The 22,825-nt window shown below is 44.1% G+C and overlaps 1 protein-coding gene across 1 annotated transcript in view; it reads right to left on the reverse strand.

The window, feature by feature from the left end:
• Window positions 1-221: 221 nt before the first annotated feature.
• The window catches only part of LOC144785054 (UNC93-like protein MFSD11), a 180,508-nt gene continuing 157,904 nt past the window's right edge, over window positions 222-22,825 (reverse strand). The window contains exons 13-14 of the mRNA XM_078664169.1: window positions 14,443-14,578; window positions 222-570 (exon numbers count right to left, since the gene is read on the reverse strand). Of these exons, the coding sequence (XP_078520295.1) occupies window positions 418-570; window positions 14,443-14,578 (289 nt within the window). The 3' untranslated portion in view covers window positions 222-417. The remainder of the gene's footprint in view (window positions 571-14,442; window positions 14,579-22,825) is intronic.

The raw sequence follows: 22,825 nt of genomic DNA on the forward strand, positions 1-22,825 counted from the left end.
CACACACCAACACACACAAACATTGGACAAACATAAGGTGGTCATTATGGACAGAACAAAATAACCTCTGTTTGAAACAAATACAGGTCACAGGACCAAACACACATGTAATACTCAACCACGTAGAAATGTGGCACCACCTCTCACAACACAACTCAGGAGAACTCAAATTATTATTATTTGTTTTGCAAATGTGGCACTCGTAAAACTGTGTATCCCCTTATACACGCTATGGGGAGTTGTGAAGCCTCCAGTGGAGTGCTGAAGTTGTTCTGTTGTTTTATTTTGAGGGATGTGGAGGTCACAGGCAAACACTTGACTTAGAGGCTGAGTTCGAGCCACACAAGTGTGTAATCTTCCCAGCACGTGTCACTTGGTCCTTCCCTTGCACAGCAATAGGTAGTCATGCAGTAGAAATCAAATGTCCCAAAACCCAAGCAGGCAAAGTTCTGTCTTCTCCACGTGAAACAATGCCAGTGTGCCCAGGAAACACGCTAAAGTCATGATGAAGAGCTGCCAGGGAAGTATAAGAGACCCACTGTAGAGAAAGGCCACCGCCGCCGAGAGGGACTGTGGGAAAGAAGGCACAGGATGAAAGTTCAATTTAGGTTTTGTCGTTAAATTCAATCAAAAGGAGCAGAGGCAGTGGTGAAGCCACCACACAGAGCATAAACCATACTATGCAGTGCTTGACTCTCTCAGAGGACATATACATGCTTCACAATAAGCCCTGTGATATCACCCAACATGCTGGATTCACATTTTGTCTATTTTGGGAATATTACAATATTTTAAATCAGTGTGTATCTTTGTAGCCTGACATTAAACTCATCCATAGATCCTAGCATCTAAGCCAAAAAAATTACAGGTCTCGTTTATCTTCAACATCTCCTTAATTCTGTATTTAGTGAGAACAAATGGTATGTGATCTAAAGAACAATTGCCCAGATGTCATTTATTTTAGTGAGTATATCCTAAACTATATGTTATGAGAAATTACCATGAAAAATATGATATAAAAGAAAGATATTAATAGGCCCACTTCATCAAAGGATAATTTGCTATAAGAATAAACATGTCTCTCAATAAAAGTAAACTTATAAGTTCTTCATAAACACATGAAGATATCTGAAGATAAACTTGCAGATGTTTGGGAAAGCCATGTATATCTTGCGAATGGATAAAACAAGAGGTAGCACAAGTAGGCAACAGAAAGTAATAGTGCACAGGAAAAATGTCAGCGGCCACGAACATGAAGTTCAAATGAGGGAAACTCAACCCTGAAAATGTGTGCTAATTCACAAGAATGAGAGAATGGACCTCTTTTAGAAACATAGAAAAAGGACTTCTGTCACAAGTCCAGCCCACTCTTCCACGTATTCCACCTGCCTGCGTGAGGGTGACCAAAGGCTGCCGACTCCATGCAGAAGCTTCCAACTGCTCTGCCTTATGGTGCATCAGACATGAGGGTACTTATTAGCAATGTACCCACACAGTCAAGGTGCAATCCAAGTATGGAGATCCTTTTACGATAATTCCACCGTGACACATGGTAATGGGGGAACTTCCATCAGGGAGTTATTCCCTCAATGTGGCTCCTTTCATGGTGTAGGAAACCATATTGAGGGAAAATTCCAATCATGCTGGAGGTAATTTTTCTTTTCAAGCCATTTTTATTGGTTTAGGTCAGTGAAACAAATACATGAACTACATGCCAAATGAAGGGTACATAAAGTCTAGAGGCACTAGAAGCAGATAGGCAGAAGTAAATAATAATAATAATATCCAACCATAATAAAAACATGGTTCTATATGAATAGTAGAGGATATCAAATAAAATAACCAATAATGAAGAGTAATAAACCTAGAACAAACTGCATTTTGTAGTACATTTAGTAGTACTAGAATGGTACTGTTAACATACTACAAAATGCTATTTCTGAACCTATGATCAGAGGTTCCACTTCCGGCTCTCCTATTTTCTTCTGTACAGAGATCTCCAGCCTGACTGCAGAGTTTCCGCACACATAAGTATACCTTTTAGTAGTAAGAGTGGCGGGGACAGAGGGGAAGAGCTGGAAAATAGGGAATACTTACTACTAAAGATGAGTATGATGGGGCTACAGGAGGGACATGCACAAACATGTAAGTCCATTGCTATTCACAAACTATACTGGAGTAAGTCCAGCACCACACATTGCCAACCACTGGTATTATAACACCATCCCTTTGAAAATAATGGAGGCAGGGACATAAAATAAAATCCCATACGAAATATTAAATTAAATAATTTAAACTAGTTAAAAATGTATGCAATTTCAACTCAATGTTGAAAACAATATCTAAAAATAAATCATATATCTTATTTTATTTTAAAATGTTTTAATAATTGTTTTAGTTTAAACATTCAGGGAACATTATTTTTATTAAAATATAAATACATTACTTGTAAATAATGTAAATTATGTATTCATGCACACTCCTTTTTAGTACGTGGTAAAAATATATAAAAAAAACATTTTTGTCTCTGTAGGAACTGTTTTAAGTAATCTAAACTTGGGAAAATGTCTTTTAATTCATAATATTTAAAATATTGACATGGTATATTCACATTGCAATAACACTATTGTAGCATTTGTTGTATTTTATTCTACAATTAAAATAAATATATAACATGAATTTTCATCAATATTTCGCATAAAATTATTTTTACAAATTTGTTTCAAGTTTAATCATTATTATAACTTTCCCCTATCCTTCATCTTAGGGAGATCTCAACCATCAGGCAGAGGAGGTTTTCTCATCCTACGTGCCTACAATTGAGCAGTTTAGAAGACTATAAAAAAAGAGCCAGCCCCCCAGGTTCTTCAGTCTGCCAAAGATTTTTATAGAACTCACAGTACAACCATAATTAACAAACTCCACGCCTGATGTACTAAACCCTTTTGCATTTGCTAACCTCTTAATTCTGAAAAACACTGAGGCCCCCATTAGGATGGCGGGTGGACTTTGCCCGCCTGCCATCCTCATGGTACAAGGGACTGCCCGCCATAAGGGCGGGGGTCACGTGGGGTAAATTAGGATGCGCCCGCCAAAGTGGCGGGCGCATCCTCTATTTTTAACATTGCAGAGGTCGGTGCTGAAAGCACTGCTCACCGCAATGGTAAAAATACATGTTGTGCATTTCACAGCACAAAGTGACAGGAACCGCGCGGTGCCTGCCACGCTGTTCTTTGAAATGCAGGGGGGTACCATAGGTACCCCCATGTGCACCCCTCACCCACCCCCGGAGTCCCTGGGGACCCGCAACGGGCCCCCGCAGGTAGACTCCGCATGCCTTTCTGTGGTGGCATTGCCGCCACGGAAAGGCATTGGAAAATGTCCATTGTAATATGGCTGGCGGTGTCTGATAGACCACCACCATATAGAACCCTTTTCCGCCCCGATCGTAAGGCGACTGGGGCGGAAAAGCAGCGGACGGTCTTTCCGTCCACCGCGTACCCCCCAGCCATGTTGATATGGCGGGGGCGTTCCGGCACGGATGGCCCCCGCCAGCCCGGCGGTGGCTACCGCCGGCCTGGCAGGGGCGATCCGCCCGCCATCCTAATGGGCCCCTTAGTTTGCTAAAGCAAACCGTTATGTGCAATGTACTACATCCATTTTGATACTTGGAAGAGCCTCTTCAACTTTCAAAATAAGTTACTGAATTGTGTCTGGTGACCTCAAGAGAAGCAGGCAGCTAAGGGGATCAACATTTTCATTTGCCTGTCCCTTTAATGCCTGGCGAATCCATCAGAACCTTCACATAGGGCTCAAGACTTGTTTCGGGTTCCACACTGAAGTTGTGCATGACACCAACATGTCGCTATCATCTGGCCAGGTGCCTTTGAAATGGAAGCATGCGGTAGTTATGCCCATTTTGAAAAAACCATCTCTCGACCCCTTAAAATCGGAGAACTACCGCCCGATTTCGCTTCTCCCGTGGCCAGCCAAACTCGCGGAGGTGCATGTTAACACCGCCCTCACTGATCATCTGTCGCGTGCCAACATTCTGGACGACACCCAGAATGGTTTTCGGGCCGGCCACAGTACGGAGACAGCATTGTTATTTATGGTCGAGCACCTGCGGGCAGTTCTGGATGCAGGTCAAACGGCGGCGCTTGTTTTGTTAGACCTAAGCGCCGCCTTTGACACGGTCTCCCATTAAATTCTCCTGCAGCGGCTGGAGGAGATAGGGGTGACTGGCACTGCACACCAGTGGTTTCGTTCGTTTCTCAGGGATCGTTCCTTCTGTGTGGCGTCCCCGCCCTATCAGTCCAAATGTCATCCTCTGTCTCTTGGGGTTCCGCAGGGTTCCTCGCTGAGTCCCACGTTGTTTAACATCTACGTGAGGCCGCTGGCTGAGGTGGTGAAGCTCTGTGGTATGACCATGGTGTCATACGCAGATGATACCCAGCTAGCGGTCACGATCAGCGGGGACTCTGGGGTGGATGCCCCAAGATTCAGAGAAGGACTTAGGGCGGTGGCTGGTTGGATGACGTCCAACTGTCTCCAACTTAACGCCAAAAAAACGGAGGTGATGGTCTTTGGGAAGCGGACGGACCTTTGGGGAGATACCTGGTGGCCCCCTGAGTTGGGTCCCACCCCCACTCCGGTTGCGGAGATCAAAAATCTTGGTGTCTGGCTGGACCCTTCCCTCAACTTTGTTGGTCACACTAAAAGGACGGCGGCGTGCTGCTTTGGCATCTTGCGCAATCTGCGACCTGCCCTTAAATATTTTGATGCCGCAACCCGTCAACTTGTGGTACAAGCAACGGTTTTGGCTCGGCTGGACTATGCCAGCTCCCTTTTCATAGGGTTAAACCAGGCCGAGCTAACCCGACTTCAAAGAGTGCAGAACGCAGCGGCCAGAGCAATCGTAGGTCTTCCTAGGTTTTGCTCGGCCGGTCCAACCTTGCGAGCCTTGCATTGGTTACCCGTTAGGCAGCGGATCCATTTTAAAGTACTGTGCATATCTTTCAAGATTCTGAAGGGCCTACCGCCTCCCTTACTGTGCCAACTTTTGTGCTCTTACATCCCGGGCCGCACTTTGCGTTCGTTGGACCAAGAACTAGCGGCAGCCCCTCGGTTCAAACTCAGTCGGGCGGGGGGTCGCTCTTTTAGGGTGCGGGCAGCCGCGCTCTGGAACGCTCTCCCCTTGAAACTCCGGACCCTTGGCGACTTGCTTTCCTTCTGTTCTCTGAGTTATGTTAAAATCCATACCCCCATTTTTAAATAATATTTTCTGTTTTCTGTTGTGTTGTGTTCGCCACCTTGTCGGTGCGCCGGGACGCTCCTTCGCTGGAGCAGCCGTGCGCAATACAAATAGCCCTAACATAACATAACATAACATAACACCAACTCTTGTCCAAGAGGTTTTATGGACAACAGGTATCACCGCTTAGACAAACATAGGTAGACCAGAGCTTGTTCCTGGTTCTATGGCAAAGGTATGCAGGGAAGTGTGCACTGTACAGGATGAACTAAATATGAACCTGGTCTGTGCCTACATAATATCTGTTTATTCTAATAATCAGGCTGATAGCGTGAGCCAAGCTCACCTTGCTGCTAGATCCATTGCCACATCTCTTAACCCTCTCCACTGTCACTCTTCTATCTACACAGAGGCACTTCTGCAGATATATTTCTTGTGACCCCTGGCACTCCACGTACGACTTCTTACACTAACGAAGTGAGATCAGTTTCTCGCTTCTTGAAGGGCTGAGAGGAACTCACGAGGGGGTGCACCCTCCCGTGTTATAACACTGTTTCACAAAAAGTACTCTCCTAGCTACTTAACCAATAGAACCGTATGACACCTGGCCTCCAAGGAACCAGGAGCAGCTCATTGTTATATGCAGAAGGTAAACGGGGCTTGTAGTCTTATTCACTATCAGAGCTGGAATAGGATGGACTTGCCTCTTCTGCTGGGAGTCCCATGAAGGGAATGCCCTCACCCACCTTTGCCAAGGGGCACGTCGTGCGAAACTTGACTCCTGCTCCAAAGGGGTGTGGAAAGTGAGGAGACAGAGGTTATGGGGGCATCTGCATTCCATCCTCTATTAATATATTTTCAGCCCCATGAGATGGGGTCCCCGGGGCATGTTAAGACTCAGGGAGGGAGCTGCACGTCCCCTGCCCCTTTTAATTAATTTGGCTCCAGGATATGGGGTCCCCGGAGCCCATCTCTGACTCAGGGAGGGGGGCAGCATGTCAAATATTATAAATACCTAAACACCGACGAGCATTTTGTTTTTTGCTTTTCATCAATCGCAATCCCGTAGGAGTGCCATGAGTCTCACAGGAGTCTAGCAGGATAGCAACTTTTTTATTTTTATATATTAAAATACCACACGAAGGGCGCACTTTGCACAGCTGGTGCGCGTGACGAGGCTGGACAAGCCTTGTGTCCAATATTTCACCAAAATACAAAACGCAGCACTCTCCCAGATTGATTTAGAATTTCACGGTTTATTTTTACATGAGCATAGCCATTATGCCCCTTCACCTACGCGTTTCACCCTGCTGGGCTTGATCACGGTGCAACAAAACATTAGTCCCTTCACAGTTTCTGTATTTTATTCCTACTGCCCAATAGACACATTATGGTGCATTCTGGGTTTGGTAGTCCAAAGTTTTTTTAAATTTATTTTTTTCACTTTTTCACCCAATTTGTGCATTCAAACTTTATTTGTTTCACACGCTATTGTCAGCCTGACAGTCAGTCTTTCTTGGGGTTTTCCTGAATTTCAGAGATTTATGGGTAATCTTTTTGTGGACCAAGCAGTAACATTTTTTGGTTCTCTCCTGTATTAATCCTCTCAGTGAGATTAATTAAACCACATGATGTACATCTTTTTCCTTTAGAGTGTTCTTTGCATCTATACACCGACTAGTGCGTCTTCTTTATAGCCTCTCTATGTTCAATTGGATGTTTTGTCTTGCCTCAGTGCCTGTATTTCAAGCTATTAATTACGGCTCAGTGCCTCCGTTCTTACCCTACTCCGATTTTTTCACAACTTCTTCCCCCTTGAATGTGCTTCATTTTCTTTGTGCATTTCACAACTTTTTCCATCATTTTTCTTTCACAAATGAACATACATTTCTTCGTCCCCATTTAATCCTATGGGGAACTTGGTCTTAAATCTAATGATTAGCTTTGATTCTAATCTTCGCAGTTTGAGGGTTCGATTTCCCCCTCTTTCATGTACAGGTACCGCCTCTAATCCAAAATAGTTCATATCTTTCCATGTTTTCCCTTCATGGGTTAACATGTGTTTTGACATGGCATACGTTAGATCTCTGTTCTGGATGGCCCTGGTGTGTTCCAGAATTCTCTTTTTTAACGGGCAGATTGTGCTTCCGATATAACATTTTCTGCATTGGCATTCCAAACAATACACCAACACACCATCAATTGCACGTGATGGTGTCATTGGTGTTAACAACCTTTCCTCTTGGGTCTAGGATGGTTTTCATGTTTCTGCCAGTTTTGCAGACTTTACATTGGCTGCATTTGGTGAAACCTTTCTGCAGTCCTTGTAACCAAGTTTCTGGAGGTTTATTTGTAAAATGACTATTCACCAGTTTGTCTGACAATGACGGGGCTTTCCTGCAATGATATTTGTGGCCAATTCCCCAATTGTTTTCCAATATCCGGGTCTTTTGCTAAAATGTTCCAATATTTCTTTAAGGAGTGTCGGATTTTGGAGCTTTCCTTACTGTAGGTCATTACCATCCTTATTGGCTCCTTTGTTTGATTTTCTTCACTTTTGTTTCTCCGTCTTTATTAACGTTTCCGCTCTTGTGACTGTTCTTGCTTTTTTATCTCCACGTTCGATGTCATTGTATTGATATCCTCTTTTGAGAAAACGTTGTTTTGTCTCCTGGAACTTTATGTTCATTTTTTTGTATTGGAGCAGTTCCTTTTCATTCTAATGTACTCTCCATAAGGAATGTTTTTCTTGACACTTTCAGGGTGGAAACTCTTACCGTGTAACACACTGTTGGTGGCCGTGCTCTTCCTATATACAGTGGTTTAAATTTTATCTGACGCTACATACACTTTAGTGTCCAGAAAAACAATTTCCTTTGCACTTCTACTGTGAGTGAATTTCAGACCGATGTTGTTGTCATTCAGTACCTCCAGGTAGGTCATGAATTCCTCTTCAGTCCCGTTCCAAAGGAGAAAGAGATCGTCTATAAATCGTAGCCAAAGGGCTACTTTGGCTACGTGATGGTCATTCTCTTCTCTCCAAGCTATGGTTTTTTCCCACTGTTGGACAGGCCACGTGTAAGGCTTGCTCCCTCCCCGCACGACCAGGCCCGAGCCCCGCTCCTCAGGTGTTACACGCAACAACAACCCGTTTCCCGTCTCCTATAGGGCCCCTGCCCCTGAACATCTCCACATCGTGGGCCCGATTCCCTACCGGCCCTCTCGCCCGGCCTGGGCGCCATCTTGGACACGGCACCACGAGGCCGCGTGGCCTCCGATCAACCCTAAACCCTGGGCCTGGCCAGGCTCCGACATCCCGGCACCACCATCCACCCAGGAGGTGAGCGGACTACTTGGCAGGTCAATGGGAGAAAGAGGTGTCGATGGCTCTCCCCCGCCAGGTGCCGATCGCCCCCAGCTCCCCCAGGCGCTGGCTCCACCCCCCTGCTGGGTGTCTGGACTCCCTCATCCCGGACCTCCCGACCTCCCAGTGCGAGGGTCCGGACATCAAAGGGCGCCAGACCTATAACTGGCGCAGCTCCAGAACAGGAAGGCAGTTGTATCCTGGAGTCGAGAGACGCAGTGAAGAACTCATCCTTGACAGGACTACTGGCGCTGCCGTAGCCCTGCCTTGCAAACTACCGACCTGCCTGCTGGCGCTGCCGCGGCTCTCTGCACCCATCTTCATCGGGACCTGCTGGCTCCGCCGCGGACCGTCGCTACCTTCAACCATCCCGGGACCTGCTGGCTCCGCCGCGGCCCGATCATCTAGAACGCCGAGCTCGAGGATTGTGAGCTAATTCATCTACCACCATATCCCCCAGAGTGGTAACGAGACTGTCCCGCTACCCCCTTACCCAACCAAGAGACTAGAATAGAGGGGACCCCGGAGTCCAGACCTCCTTGTACCACCTCACCGTACTTAAAGAATTGCTTATAAAGTAACATTGAACCTTATCCTTGTGTGGTGTACATCAGTGGGGGGGAAGTTATTTGTCTGTACGATTGCTGGAGACGGCTCTCCCCGGAGACCTCTCCCCTTATCCTCGGCCGACCCTCCCGGTCCGTCTAACACCCACCAACCCATTACTAGCTTGGCATAGCTTGGAGAGAAGGAAATTCCCATGGCGGTGCCACAACTTTGGGAATATAGTTCCTTATTGAATAAGAAAATATTGTTTCTTAGGCACATCTCAATCATGTCTAGGACCATAACAGTGTTGCAGTTGCTCTACTGGTTTTTGTTTTAAAAAATATGTTATCGCTTGCAGACCTATATCATGGTCTATTGACGTATAAAGCGATACAACGTCAATGGTCACTAGTAGGTATTCTCTTTGCCACTGGGTGGCAAATGCAAGAAATGTACTACTACCTGCGGAACTATATCTTGACAAAATAACCAGAGGCTTGGCGAGGGATTATTTACACACAGCGCAAAGAACTGCAAACAACATTGGCATGCCTGACAAGTAAGGAAAAGGAATTGTGTCCTTTTATTTTTGAAAGAAAGAACTCGACATGAAAATGAAAGGTAACATTTGAAATATAATTAACATCGCAAATTCATCACCCTACTTACATGGCAGCCACAATTGTGAGAATAACTTTTGCAGTCCCCTTTTGATTACCATCAATATGAACTGACCAATAAGTAAACAGCACTGTTTATTTAAACGTTATGCTGTGCGCTGTGTGTTAAGACTATCAACTTTGTGCATTGATAAAGGCTACAGGCTGAAACGCGTCTGCACTAATAAATATGATTTAAATCCATCCCAGGAGTGCCTACGTGTGCTGTAATTGCATATGCTGGAGCTTTGATGATTACGTGAGTCCCCATTCTCACGAAGGAAAGGCACCCGCCTTAAGACTTCGGAAAAGCTGCTGTTAATGGGATTTGGGAGACGTAATTTATGAGCAGCACCAGAACCGCCTCTGAAAGAGTTTTCCGTCGATGAGCAGGGCTCGAGTCGGTGTCCCACGCGGGTGAACGGCGTCCCCCCACTTATTTTACAGGGTGGACGCCGTCCCCCCTCCCAAACAGCTGGACTTCACCTTTTTGGCCTCTCTGGGTCGAGATCGGAGCCCCGTTTCGTGACGTCACTTCCTGTCATGACGTCACTTCCGGTGACCGCTTCCCCCCACTTCTTTTTTAGGTCTCGCCTGTCGATGCGCATGCGCATCGAGCAAGCGAGACTATAGGGGCTCATCGACTCTTTATCTAACTTGCAAGGAATCGTGGCGATTCCTTGCAGTGCCCGTGACTTTTAAGCTCAATGCGCATGTGCATTGAGCTTAAAAGCGCGTGCACAGCCGCCCGCATTCCTCCGACACCTTTGAAGTGAAGCTTAGCTTCACTTCAAAGGCCCCGGCTGCTTCACACCCACATGCCGCTCTGCCCCGCTCCGCCCCCTCCCCTGAGTCATCCTGCCTGCCCTCGACGTTCCCCCCGCCCCCTCCCGCCACACAATGCCGAGAGCTTGGTTTATGGCATTATGGTGTGTCTTGTAGGTACCCCTTAAGCGGTGTATTCTCGTATTATGGCACATTCGATTTCTAATATAGAGTGTACATTGTGCCCGTCATAACATTAGTCATCATTGATAACAACGAATCCAGCCTTAGAATTCCGAGCTTTGTTTAAAAAGGTAAATCAACGGTCACAAAACGTTCCCCGAGTCCAAACGGCTTGTAACTTTAGCTCACACAAAAAAACACTCTTCCTTTTAACGTCCTACTTTTTCAAAATCTTCTTTAATCATTGACCTTTCATTTATTTAGATATTAAACACATTAATAATAGACTGTCGTCGCCGTTCCCCACATGTGGCGTTGCTACTTGCTCTGCGGTCTCCTTTGAAATGTGCGCTTTTCGCGTCCCTCCCGCCGTCTCCTCCCCTGTGAAGTCGGGTGTGTACTTCTGTTTCGCTATCCCTGCTCCGTTATGCGCTGCTGTATTTCTCGGCCTCTTTTCGCGGATTTCCTCCTCGCTTTCTGAAGCCGCTCTCATGTCTGGTCACAGCTGCCCCCTGATGGTCCCTTCGATAATGACATCAACACTGTTTCCAAACACAAGCCCACGCAGGCCCTGGAAGTTTGTTTGGAGACTGGAGGGGGCTCGAGCCGACCTATTCGCTCCATGCCCACTGTACAAACAGATGGGACCCCTGTTAAGGGCGCGGGGGCACCCCAAAGCACACAGAGTCTTTGATTGACACCTACCTAACTACGGAGGAGTGAAATTAGGGAGCTGCTGTGTGTAAACTAATGACGACTGTGGGCGACTGGGCGTGTGCCCGCCACCACGGACGGAGCCTCTTATGGGGTCAAAGGTCAGCTCGCCCACCTTTAAGCACTGGTCGCTCTCATCTCCACCCTCAAACTCGGATTAGCAGTTATGTCCATTCCATCCAACCCACCACCTCTTGCGCTTCCTAGGCTATTATTTCAGCGCGCTACAGTGCTGCAATGATTTCTGGGAATTAATAGTTTCTCGAGCCTCTTTATATTACTTCTTTGAAATGACGAGATTGCAGTACAGCGTTTGTCAAGAGAGAAGCAAAACTACAATTTGGGCTCTTATCGGGGAAGCTGTCTTGTTTGATTTACGTTGGCACTTTTTTTATTTTAATTCGCATGAAGACTTTTAAGATTGCTGTGAAGTTTGGAGATCGGGAGATATTGAGAAATTGTGCAAACAGAACCAACTGGCCAGAATAGATCAGTCCTTTTAATTAAGGATAGAAACCATGTTGACACCGTCTGTGGCGCTTAACAGAAACCCAGGGGGAAACTCCTGCTGACTATTTCTTAAATGTTTTGCAGTGGAATAATCCATGGTGTATTTTTAACAGCTTTAAAGTAGGCTACATTTTCGAAAGAAAGAGCTTAACTTCCGTATTGTAATAAGCCTGATTACAGATGATTTTACACACGCCACTCCATAATCTAAGCTTTTGCTTGACAATTGTTAGGGTGGAATTCTGTACGAATGTAATGTGGAATAATCGTTTCCATTGTTACAGCACTGCAAAAAAACACAAGCGCTTTTTACTTATATACTGGCTTGTTAGCCAACGCCGTGGTTCTTGTTTGTCTACTTCAAAAGGATGGAATGCTAGGCAGGCCCTGTATGGATTTATACCTTTCACCTACAAATATTTGGAGACAGCGTTTAAACAAACTATCTCGCATGCTATTACCATATGTTTTGGTAAACACACCACTGCAGCAAATTCTTTCAGTTCACTGCTGTGCTTAAAACAAAAACCTTATCATCACCGGAATGCACATAATAAAAGAGGGGCACCTTTTATTATAAGTGTGCACATAGACTTTTTTGTGCTAAGTGCAAATTGCAACTTTTCAATAAATATTTTACTCTGAGTGATAGAAGGGGCTCTGTTAGTAAAAAGCTGTTACGTACTTTAGGATGCAATTTAATCACTTGTTGAGTAACATTTTAAACCCCTCACCCTCCCTCACCCACCCTCACCCTCACTCACCTTCAACACCTCACCCTCACTCACCCTCACTCACCCTCAACGCCTCACCCTCACTCACCCTCAACACCTCACACTCACTCACCCTCACCCTCTCTCACCCTCTACCCTCACTCACCCTCAATACCTCACCCTCACTCTCACTCACCCTCAATACCTCACCCTCACTCTCACTCACCCTCACACTCACCCTCACTCACCCTCACTCACCCTCACTCACCCTCACTCACCCTCACTCACCCTCACTCACCCTCACTCACCCTCACTCACTCTCACTCACCCTCAACCCCTCACCCACCCTCAACCCCTCACTCACCCACCCTCAACCCCTCACTCACCCTCACTCACCCTCAACCCCTCACCCTCACACAGTGCAATAGGTCTCGGAGCATTTGAGTTAGAGCTTTTAGAAATGTTTATGGCTTTTTTAAAAAAATTCTTTAGCACTGGCTACAGGAAACAAAAATGCTAAAGATTTACAAAAAAAACCATAAACAATTCTAAAAGCACTAACTCTAATGCTGCGAGACCTATTGCATTTCCAATGCTTGTTTAGGACTTGTGCCCTGGATGAGAGCATCGCAAATTATCCAAATTTGGGGAATGCAGGAAATGTACTGCTACCTGCGGAACTATATCTTGGCAAAATAACCAGAGGCTTGGCGAGGGATTATTTACACACAGCGCAAAGAACTTCAAACAACATTGGCATGCCTGACAAGTAAGGAAAAGGAATTGTGTCCTTTTATTTTTGAAGGAAAGAACTCGACATGAAAATGAAAGGTGACATTTGAAATATAATTAACATCGCAAATACATCACCCTACTTACATGGCAGCCACGATTGTGAGAATAACTGTTGCAGTCCCCTTTTGATTACCATCAATATGAACTAACCAATAAGTGAACAGCACTGTTTATTTGAACGTTATGCTGTGCGCTGTGTGTTAAGACTATCAACTTTGTGCATTGATAAAGGCTACAGGCTGAAACGCGTCTGCACTAATAAAGCTGATTTAAATCCATCCCAGGAGTGCCTACGTGTGCTGTAATTGCATATGCTCGAGCTTTGATGTTTACGTGAGTCCCCATTCTCACAAAGGAAAGGCACCCGCCTTAAGAGTTCGGAAAAGCTGCTGTTAATGGGATTTGGGAGCCGTGATTTATGAGCAGCACCAGAACTCCCGGACCAATGGCGGGCGGTCCCATTCTACGATAGGATGGCATTCAAATGATGGCCAAAGTATTTATTTTTAGTGGTTCCTACCCGCCCATGGATGTTTGCTTGAAATAGGGGTGTGGGGGGGGCTTTCAGGAGGCAACAATGTCTTGGCATTGCTCTTTCTCAGCGAGAATATTTCCTATCCCTGTGGTGTTGCTTATCATGTGAAGCACCTTACACAAGTCTAGCTGTGAATGGGGCCTAACAAGGAACACATCTGGATATCAACAAGGAAATGTGTGGATTAACAAAAGTACACAAGCCTTGGAGATGTTGTTAACTGACATGTGAATAAGCGAAGGTTTGCAGCTATTGGAGTGAACCTCGTTACTAGAAACTGCAATTGACATTCTAAGCCAGCAGCAAATGACAGAAATCTAGCATTCCCAAAAATAATGTTTGCATCCTGTGCATTCCACTGAGAAGGCAATTCTTTAATCCAATGAGGCCTGAAAACTTACTTGTATGAGTCTGAAGAGAGTAAAGACGGATGTGCTGTTGGCTGTGTAGAGAGAGCTCAAGAGACTGTACAGCTGGGTGTTAAAACAGCCGTCTCCAATCCCCAGGAGCAGACTGCAGGCCATGGCGATGCCAACACTGAAGAGACAAGATAAGAAGGGAGCTTACACAGAAGTACTGTAAGGCTTACCACAACAGGAATGTCTTCCAGTAATTGCTCACTTGGATTGAACAGGGATGAGGCCTTACTAAGAAAGGCTAATAGCCCCACTGTTTGAAAAAGAGCATCCATCTCCCCTGGAAGTGACATCATTGCATTTCCTAGTAAAGGAAGTGATATCACTGGTTTTCTGCCAAAACCATCTTTAAAGAAATAAACCAGATAAACAAACTGTATTCCTCAGAATACATCTCCACGTGAAGTAACATCACTGCATTGTCCATCAACCATCTCTACAGGAAGTGACATCACTGGCTTTCTATGAAAACCGTCTCTTAAAGAATAGGCTAGATAACCAGATTTCCTGCCCCAGGGAAAGTATTTTCCTGTATCCATCCCTGGAACATTTTACATTACTGGTTTCCTCATCATTTCTAGCTCTGTAAGGTACCGCGTTGTTACAACGAAACCCTAACAACGCGGTACCATAACAACGCATGTTTTAGAACGAAAGTCGTTACAACGACTTTCGCGGGAGGGCACTCTAGGATAGGGAATAGTTTAATTTACTATCCAACACCTTCCCTACTATCCACGGGGACTGGAGCTGGAATAGTAAATTAACCTATTCACTATCCAGCGCCCCCCAACGCAAGTCGTTGTAACGACTTGCGTTGAAAAACCTGCGTTGTAACGGTACGCGTGGTAATACCATGCGTCGTATAGTCATACATCCCTCTGTAATACTCCAAGGTCCAGGCGTTGCAGACCAGTTATTACAACCTGATGTACTCTTCATCACAGAAACATGTACGACTTGCGTTGAAAAACCTGCGTTGTAACGGTACGCGTGGTAATACCATGCGTCGTATAGTCATACATCCCTCTGTAATACTCCAAGGTCCAGGCGTTGCAGACCAGTTATTACAACCTGATGTACTCTTCATCACAGAAACATGTCCAACCCCCGCATTCAAGACTTCCTTCTACCCACAGGTTACAGCATCCAGCATGCAGCCAGTGCTCATAAGAAGGAAGGGGGCCTTGTTGTGATCCTTAAATCCTCCTGGTCCAGCACCAAATGCCAGTTCCCACTCTCACAGCTTTGTCAATCAAATTTGACCAGACCCACAGGCCTCCTGAACAGTACAATGTCTTTATAGACATTCTCAGACCTCTCACCACCTCAGCTGTACACCACGCCCACATCGTTTTCAGTGATTCCAACTTCCCATAGACTTTAAGTATGAAACAACAGGAAATTACCTCTTTGAATTCACTACCATATTAAAAATGATATAGCATGTGGCACTATCAATACACTGCAAAACCCACACCCTGGACCTCGTCTTCTCAGTATCAATAGTTCAGAGAAAGCATCCCATTCAAAACATTCAGTAGAAGTTTTTATCTTGTTAGAGGAAGAACTCCCGGAAACCCTGTTTTTGACTGAAACATGGCTAAATAATGGATCTGACCCCGACTTTGTTCAAGCTCTTCCTCCAGGCTACCTTATTAAGAGATAAGACCGAGAATCAGCTAAAGGCGGCGGCATTGCTATTATATATAAAAGGCAGCTTAGATGCCGCATTTCTGCAGGTCCTCTACCAGACTGGGTACATCAGAGGGTGCTTCTGTGAGCTGTTTAAACTGTATCTACTGGGGCCTGGGCACTTCGTTTTTTGGCCAGCAGGGGGAGTAAAGCTTTATTCAAACAGTATTGTTAGATTTCAAGTTAGTGAGGCCCTTACCTGCTGAAGTCCAAAGTGTGGATTGAGCCTGTCTGTCTCCTAGGAGATTCTGAACAGAAGCAGCTTCCAACTCCCTGGCCAGCAAACCTTGTCTGAGGTTGCTGGGACCTTATATGGTGTGCTAGTGGTTGACACATGTGTACACTGATTAGTGGTTGTATCTGGTGTTTCTATTGGGTTAGGGTTAATGTCCTCATTGGTTGGGTATTTGAGGGTTCTGATTGGTTTCTCGGTCTGTGATTCATTCATTGCAGGGTTGGGACTAGGGCTGGGGTTAGGATTTCTATTGGAAGTAGGGACTAGGGCTTCCTATGTCATTGGTTGTTGGGAGTAGGGTGGGACTAGGGCTAGGGTTAGACCTTTAATTGGAAGTAGCTATTTAGAGCTTCTGGTGTGATTGGTTGTTGGACCAGTTGTGGGACTAAGAGTAGGGTTAGGCTTTCTATTGGAAGTAGGGACTAGGGCTACCTGTACCATTGGCTGCTTGGACTTGGGTTGGGACTAGTGGTAGGGCTAAGGCCTTTATTGGACGTAGAGATCAGGGTTTTTAAACTGATTGGGTGCTTGGACTAGGGTTAAGATTGGCTGCAAGGTCCTGGTCTCCTATTGGTTCTAGATGTTAGGGCTAGTATTGTGATTGGATAGTGTTAGAGCTAGGGTTCCCATTGGCTGAAGGGGTCACCTGATTACTAGGGCTACAAAAAAGGCCAGGCTTAGGGCGTCTCAGCCCGGACGTCGAGGCTAAGGGTGGAGAGGACAAGGGTAGTTGCCTGTTTGGGCCTGTTAAGGGTGGAGAGGACAAGGGTAGTTGCCTGTTTGGGCCTGTTCGAGACTGGTCGGGACTAGGGCCAGTAATGCTGCCCTTTTTCTCATTTAACAATACCCAGCCCACACCATCCACAACCACAAACAGAGCAACACACTCACACCAAATATAAACCACGCACAACACTATGCACAGATTAATGTACCAGCATGCACCACCAACCCAACCAAACCACATCTACACACCCTACTATCCCAACTACCACACATATCCACCATCACCCACAAACAGTACACAACTCTATCCTATACCACTAACCAATACACTCATTACTAACACAACGCCAATCAACACCATAAATAACTACATCCCACTCAGGCACACTCTCCCTGCTGTAATTACACCTAACAGTCCACCTTTTATCACTAACAAATATATAATGATCCTTCCATCCGTTGACTTAAAAAACAAAAATCCTTCACTCATTTATCCCTCCACTATCCTTTTTCTATCAAAATTAACATACTAACATGTTCACTTCTCAAATTCCATATTCCATATTCAACTATACTAATATACTGCCCAAATAACTGAATAACATATCTACTACTCAAATTACTTCATATTTATACTATACTAATTTTCAACACTAATCCTTTTGTAGTGTAGTTCCTATATTCCCAATAGGCTCTGCGCATTGGAATAATATATTCAGCAGTGTAGACGTAGGACTGAGGTTATCTAGGTCTCTACTGACTATATTAGACTTAAGGTTTGCCAGCTAGCTCAGAGGTCACTAGAAACGTTCTCGAATAAACGAGGAGGAGTTTAACCTCCCTGGATAGACAAGAAGGGATTAGCTTCTGACAACCATAAAACATGACAACTTTGCTCTCCCTGAATAAGAGTGTATCTCTAGAGTCGTGTGAAAACAATAGACAGCTATTTCACTCAGTCAAATGTGCGTACTTAGTTTCACCAGAATGCAGAGAAAAGAGAGACGGGCGTTTTCAATAAAAGGTGTTATTTATTGAGCAGTCTTCTTCCTCATACAAGAGAAATGAATTGCCACGATTGTAATACTCATGGTAAAGTAAAGTGCGTACAGTAAAAGGAGGATTATAAAATAATACTGTAAAAGCATTGATATGGTTTCTTAGCCATATGATACTTTAAAACAGATAAAATATATACATACATATATACACTGACTAATCGTACTCAACTGGTGCTTCTAAATACGCCTACCCCGGTGTACCTGACCTAAGCCTAATACGTGGGAAGGAGTAAGTAAGTAGCAGTTTAAGTTAAGTTTGTTTTGCCAAGAATCTGACTCAAGAATTCTCTGTAAGGGTTTAGTCAGTTCCGTACCTGGGTAATAGAAAGCAGGAGGTCTTGTATCTCTTTCTCAGGACTCAATATCCCAGTAACCCGCGAAGGTATCTGGAAACACCGGAGCTGGATTTCTCGGCAGGAGAAAAGACAGCGTCTCTCTCAGTGCGTCAAAGGGGAGGGGCAGCGTCCGTGGGCTCTCGCATCAGCTGGGCTCTCGGGCAAGTAGATAGCTGCTCTGGTCCAGAATCACCACCGTGTGTTTGCTTAAGGCAACGTTGGTATATTTATACCTGAAAGGTGCCTGGGTTTGACGTAAGGTTGGACATAAGACGTCAATAAAGATGTCACTAAGAACTGGCCGTTCTTACAGTGCTTTACAGGAGTTCTAGGACGAAATCAAAACAAAAGCAAGGGGGATTTCCCAGGTTGCTGGAGGCTTGGTTTTGTTTAGAGAACTCGGTGTGCTTACTAGGGGGCCGGAGAAGTAGCCTTGCTTAATGTGACAGCATGTGCTACGACTGAATTATGGATATGATTATTATGCCGTTGTATGGATAGTATTGATTATAACCGGACAAGGGCATAAAATAGGAATATCGATTCAGGTTCCTAGATAAAACACTACACCCACTCCACGAATTAATGTCCATCATTACTAAAACTTAAGCAATAGTAAACATAAAAGGTGCATGTGTATACCAACCCACCCCAAAATACAGTTTTGCATTTGAAATGGTGTATGTGAAATACATGAAAATGATTATAGGTACTGTACACTTTTCAAGCAGTGTAATCATTCATTAAAAAGGATGCATATATATATCAGCATGAATGATTTGCGAAATTTACACATGAAATGGCTCTTTATACAGAAAAAAGGGTCGAGACCATTCCATCACATATAAATACAGTTGCTGTAAATGTGCTAGAGGCTGACGTGATATATTGTCTATAAGAGTTCCTAAAATAGAAGCTCTGTTCTCTAAGAATAGTTCTACTTCAAGCAGAGTACATGTGCCAGAAAAAAGGTAAATATTTTGGAATCGGGGAAAAAAAAAAATTCGCTTTCAGGGGAGAGAGAAAAAATATAGTTCCAAATATGTTCAGTAGCTTTTGTTTATCAAAGCCGAAGGCCGAATTCAGAGTTCAGGGAACGCTGTGTACTGGTTTGCTTAAAAGTTATTCTTTTTGTTCGGGGGAAAACATCATTTCAGACAGACTTTCAAAAAAGTGGTTTACCGCTTCAGGTGAAAGTTCGACCAAGTTGGAAAATGCCGCAACTGTGCAGTCGTGAGAATGATTGCTATCATCGATGTCAGGATCAGCAATGCTCACAGAAGGTCGTACCTGGGTGATGTTGCTCTCATCTCGTACTTCACTACCCTTTAATCGCAGTGGTGAAGTCTCAACGAATGCCGTCATCAGGATTGGTAACCGCTGGGGACAACACGATGCATGAGCCTTTACAGGACTTAGCAAAGTATCTGTATCCAATGGTACTGCTGATTGTAGTGTAAGACAGACGTCCAACACGCATTCTTCTCCGCATAGCATACATCAAAGCACAGGTAAGATACAATTCTGCCAGATTGGTCTGAATGAAAGAAACCAAGTCATATTCAGATCTCTTAGCCGGGCTAATCCAAGGACTTTAGTTATGCGGTCCCGATAGCGTATAGCTAGGATCATTTCTTCCATCATGGCTGGAGTTTTGTCTGCGTTTTGGCTTGCCATAACGAAGCAGATGTATCAAAAATAAAATGCCTGCTACGAGTCCCAACAGGAGTGGTAGGCCTCCATAGACAGAATGGACAAACTTAGGAAAAATGCCCAGAACTGTTGTGAAGGGTGTTAACAGTCCCGAATTTTTTTTCTTAAATACATGTGGGATACCGCTCGTATCAGACATATTTAGGATTTGGCTTAACATTTCTGCGAAATGTAGGGGGCAATTTGTTGATAAAAGGCTATGTATCTCTGCCGTTGTCCTTGCGACTTGCAGATTATACGTTTCTTTTGATGACGTCAAGGGCACAGTCGTCTGTAAAAGAACAGACTTCATTCTGCTTAAAGTATCAATTCGAATAGAAGAGATATTCAAAAATGGCCAAATTTTTTGCCTCCCTGTCTGGAGTGCTGTTTGGAAACAATACTTGCATACAGCAAGTGACCATGGAACTAACGCTCACGAGATAAGCTTTTCCTGGCACCATGCCACAACATCTGTGGTCCACTATTAGAATATAGCTCCCGTTAGAAAGCCGTCTAAAGAATGGCTCTATTCGAGTTGCAGGTGTGCCATGCTGGTGACATGAAAGGTTATTTGAAGTCCCCTCACAGGCCCCATGCAGGTTAATACCTTGACACAGAAGTATACCACTTAGTGACCTTTTACAATTATTACCACTAAGAAATACATTCTGTTCATTTTCTCTATAACATGTGTGTGTGTAAGGTAATTTCCATGATGACTTAATGTACCCTTTACCCAACCTTTCATACTGGCCTGCTGGTATATACTCTTGATAGAATTTAAATTGGAAAGTTGTTATCGGAATAGTTATTATTCCGTGTATTATCCATTCAATGACAGGTCCTTCTGACATTGTCAATGGTAATCTCTCAAGTTTTTCAATGCTCAGAATTGTATATTCTGCTCCTTTCTGTGCCAAGCTGATTTGTGTATCAGTAAGGTTAAAGATAGAGAATAATGACGTTGTGTTGATTAAACGCCAAGGCACGTAGCCTGAACGCAGATTTTGTAACGTCCAGCCAAGCTGTACAATAGAACGTAATTAGGACTGACCGTGTTGTAACATAAGCAAGTCCTGCTCTATTATATCTATAGCAGATGATACAATACTGCCCAGTGAATATATTCTGGAAGACAGAGTCATTAACCCATTGTCTACAACAGAGAGGTAATTTTTCCAAATTAATACGGTCAATTTCCCGTATTTTTTCTGCTGTTTCAATTTGCGTTTCTTTCCAACCTTCGTTGTAAGCTGCATATATACCGGCCGCTATGAAACGTTTTTGACGCTGTTTGCGTGGTCCCATTATGAAATCACGCAAGTCAGCACCGTCTTTAATTAAAGTCAAGTGTTGCTTAATTTCTGCCAGTGTGGATGTGTGTAGCCATTCGAGGCAGAGTTTTCCTACACTGTATGTTGTAACTATCCCTGGATGTTGTCTCTGGGAGTATCTAGGGTCTGGCCTGGTCAATTTGAACCCCTGTATTTTGTTCAGGAATCTATCTTGACAGTTATTTGTGTCTGTGGGCCAGATCAACCATTTTTTCCAATCAGGATGTGTTCTGTTTTGGTTAAAAATATGGGATACGTCTATCTCAACATCTGTAGTGTTATTACTGTCAGGTGTTGGCTTTGGAATAGACGGTTTGTTCAAGTCTTTAATTTTGGCTAGGCCAAGACAGGTTGTCTGTTGAATGGTATCATTCAAGAATATAATTTGTTCTGGGATCATGCAGGCTCCAAATAATGATTCTATACCTTGGACCTGCCAATCTTTGGTACCCCAGATGGTTTTTGTTTCAATATTGTTTTTCCAAAAATCAAAACCAAATGTAGTCATTTGTTCATAAAATGCTTCTGAATAGATTAATTTAGTGTTTGTCAGCATTGTTTTCATTCCTGTCTTATTTAACATTTTGAAATAAAAGGCTTCTGCTTCACTTGTATTAAACCCTGAGAAGTATGGGAATTTCTCATAAAATGTTTTAGAACTGCCTTTTGGTGGAGTTGCACAATGTTCCCATTGATTATAATTTAAAACATTTCTAGGTTGAGCAGATTTATGCAAATAGTGATGTGCAAAGTGGCTGTAGCAGTACAATTCTTCCTAATTAGATGAACCCTGCAAGTAATCATGTTCTGTAAATTTTGCTGACATTACTAAATCTGACATCATATCATTAATACTTTCAAAGTCCCAATCATCAGAGAATGTGCTCGGTTTTACAAAGTCACTCAATGAAATCTTAAACTGGTGTGGATACTTCAAGAGCTCGACCGGGCCATAAATGTCATAATCTGTTTTGTCCCAAGCTACCCCGCCGGGTATTGGATTGGCTGTGACATTCACGGATGATAGTTCTCTTTTCTCGATGTGAGATGACTTGTGTGTCTTTAGGACCAAGTTGATGTTCTGACTTGCTGTGTCCATTGTACTATATTTTCCCTCAATGAATTTTCCCAAACAAAGAACCATGATGAGCCAAAGCAGGAGGAAAAGTACACCTAACACAATCCAAAATTCAATCCATGGAGAAATCAGATAGGTTTCTTTGAGTTGATGAAAGAGTTCTGTTACTTTGTTTTTAAAAGATTTAGTTGTTGGCTGTTCTTCAGGCT

Source organism: Lissotriton helveticus, chromosome 10, assembly GCF_964261635.1.
Source record: "Lissotriton helveticus chromosome 10, aLisHel1.1, whole genome shotgun sequence".
NCBI classification, from domain to species: Eukaryota; Metazoa; Chordata; class Amphibia; order Caudata; family Salamandridae; genus Lissotriton; species Lissotriton helveticus.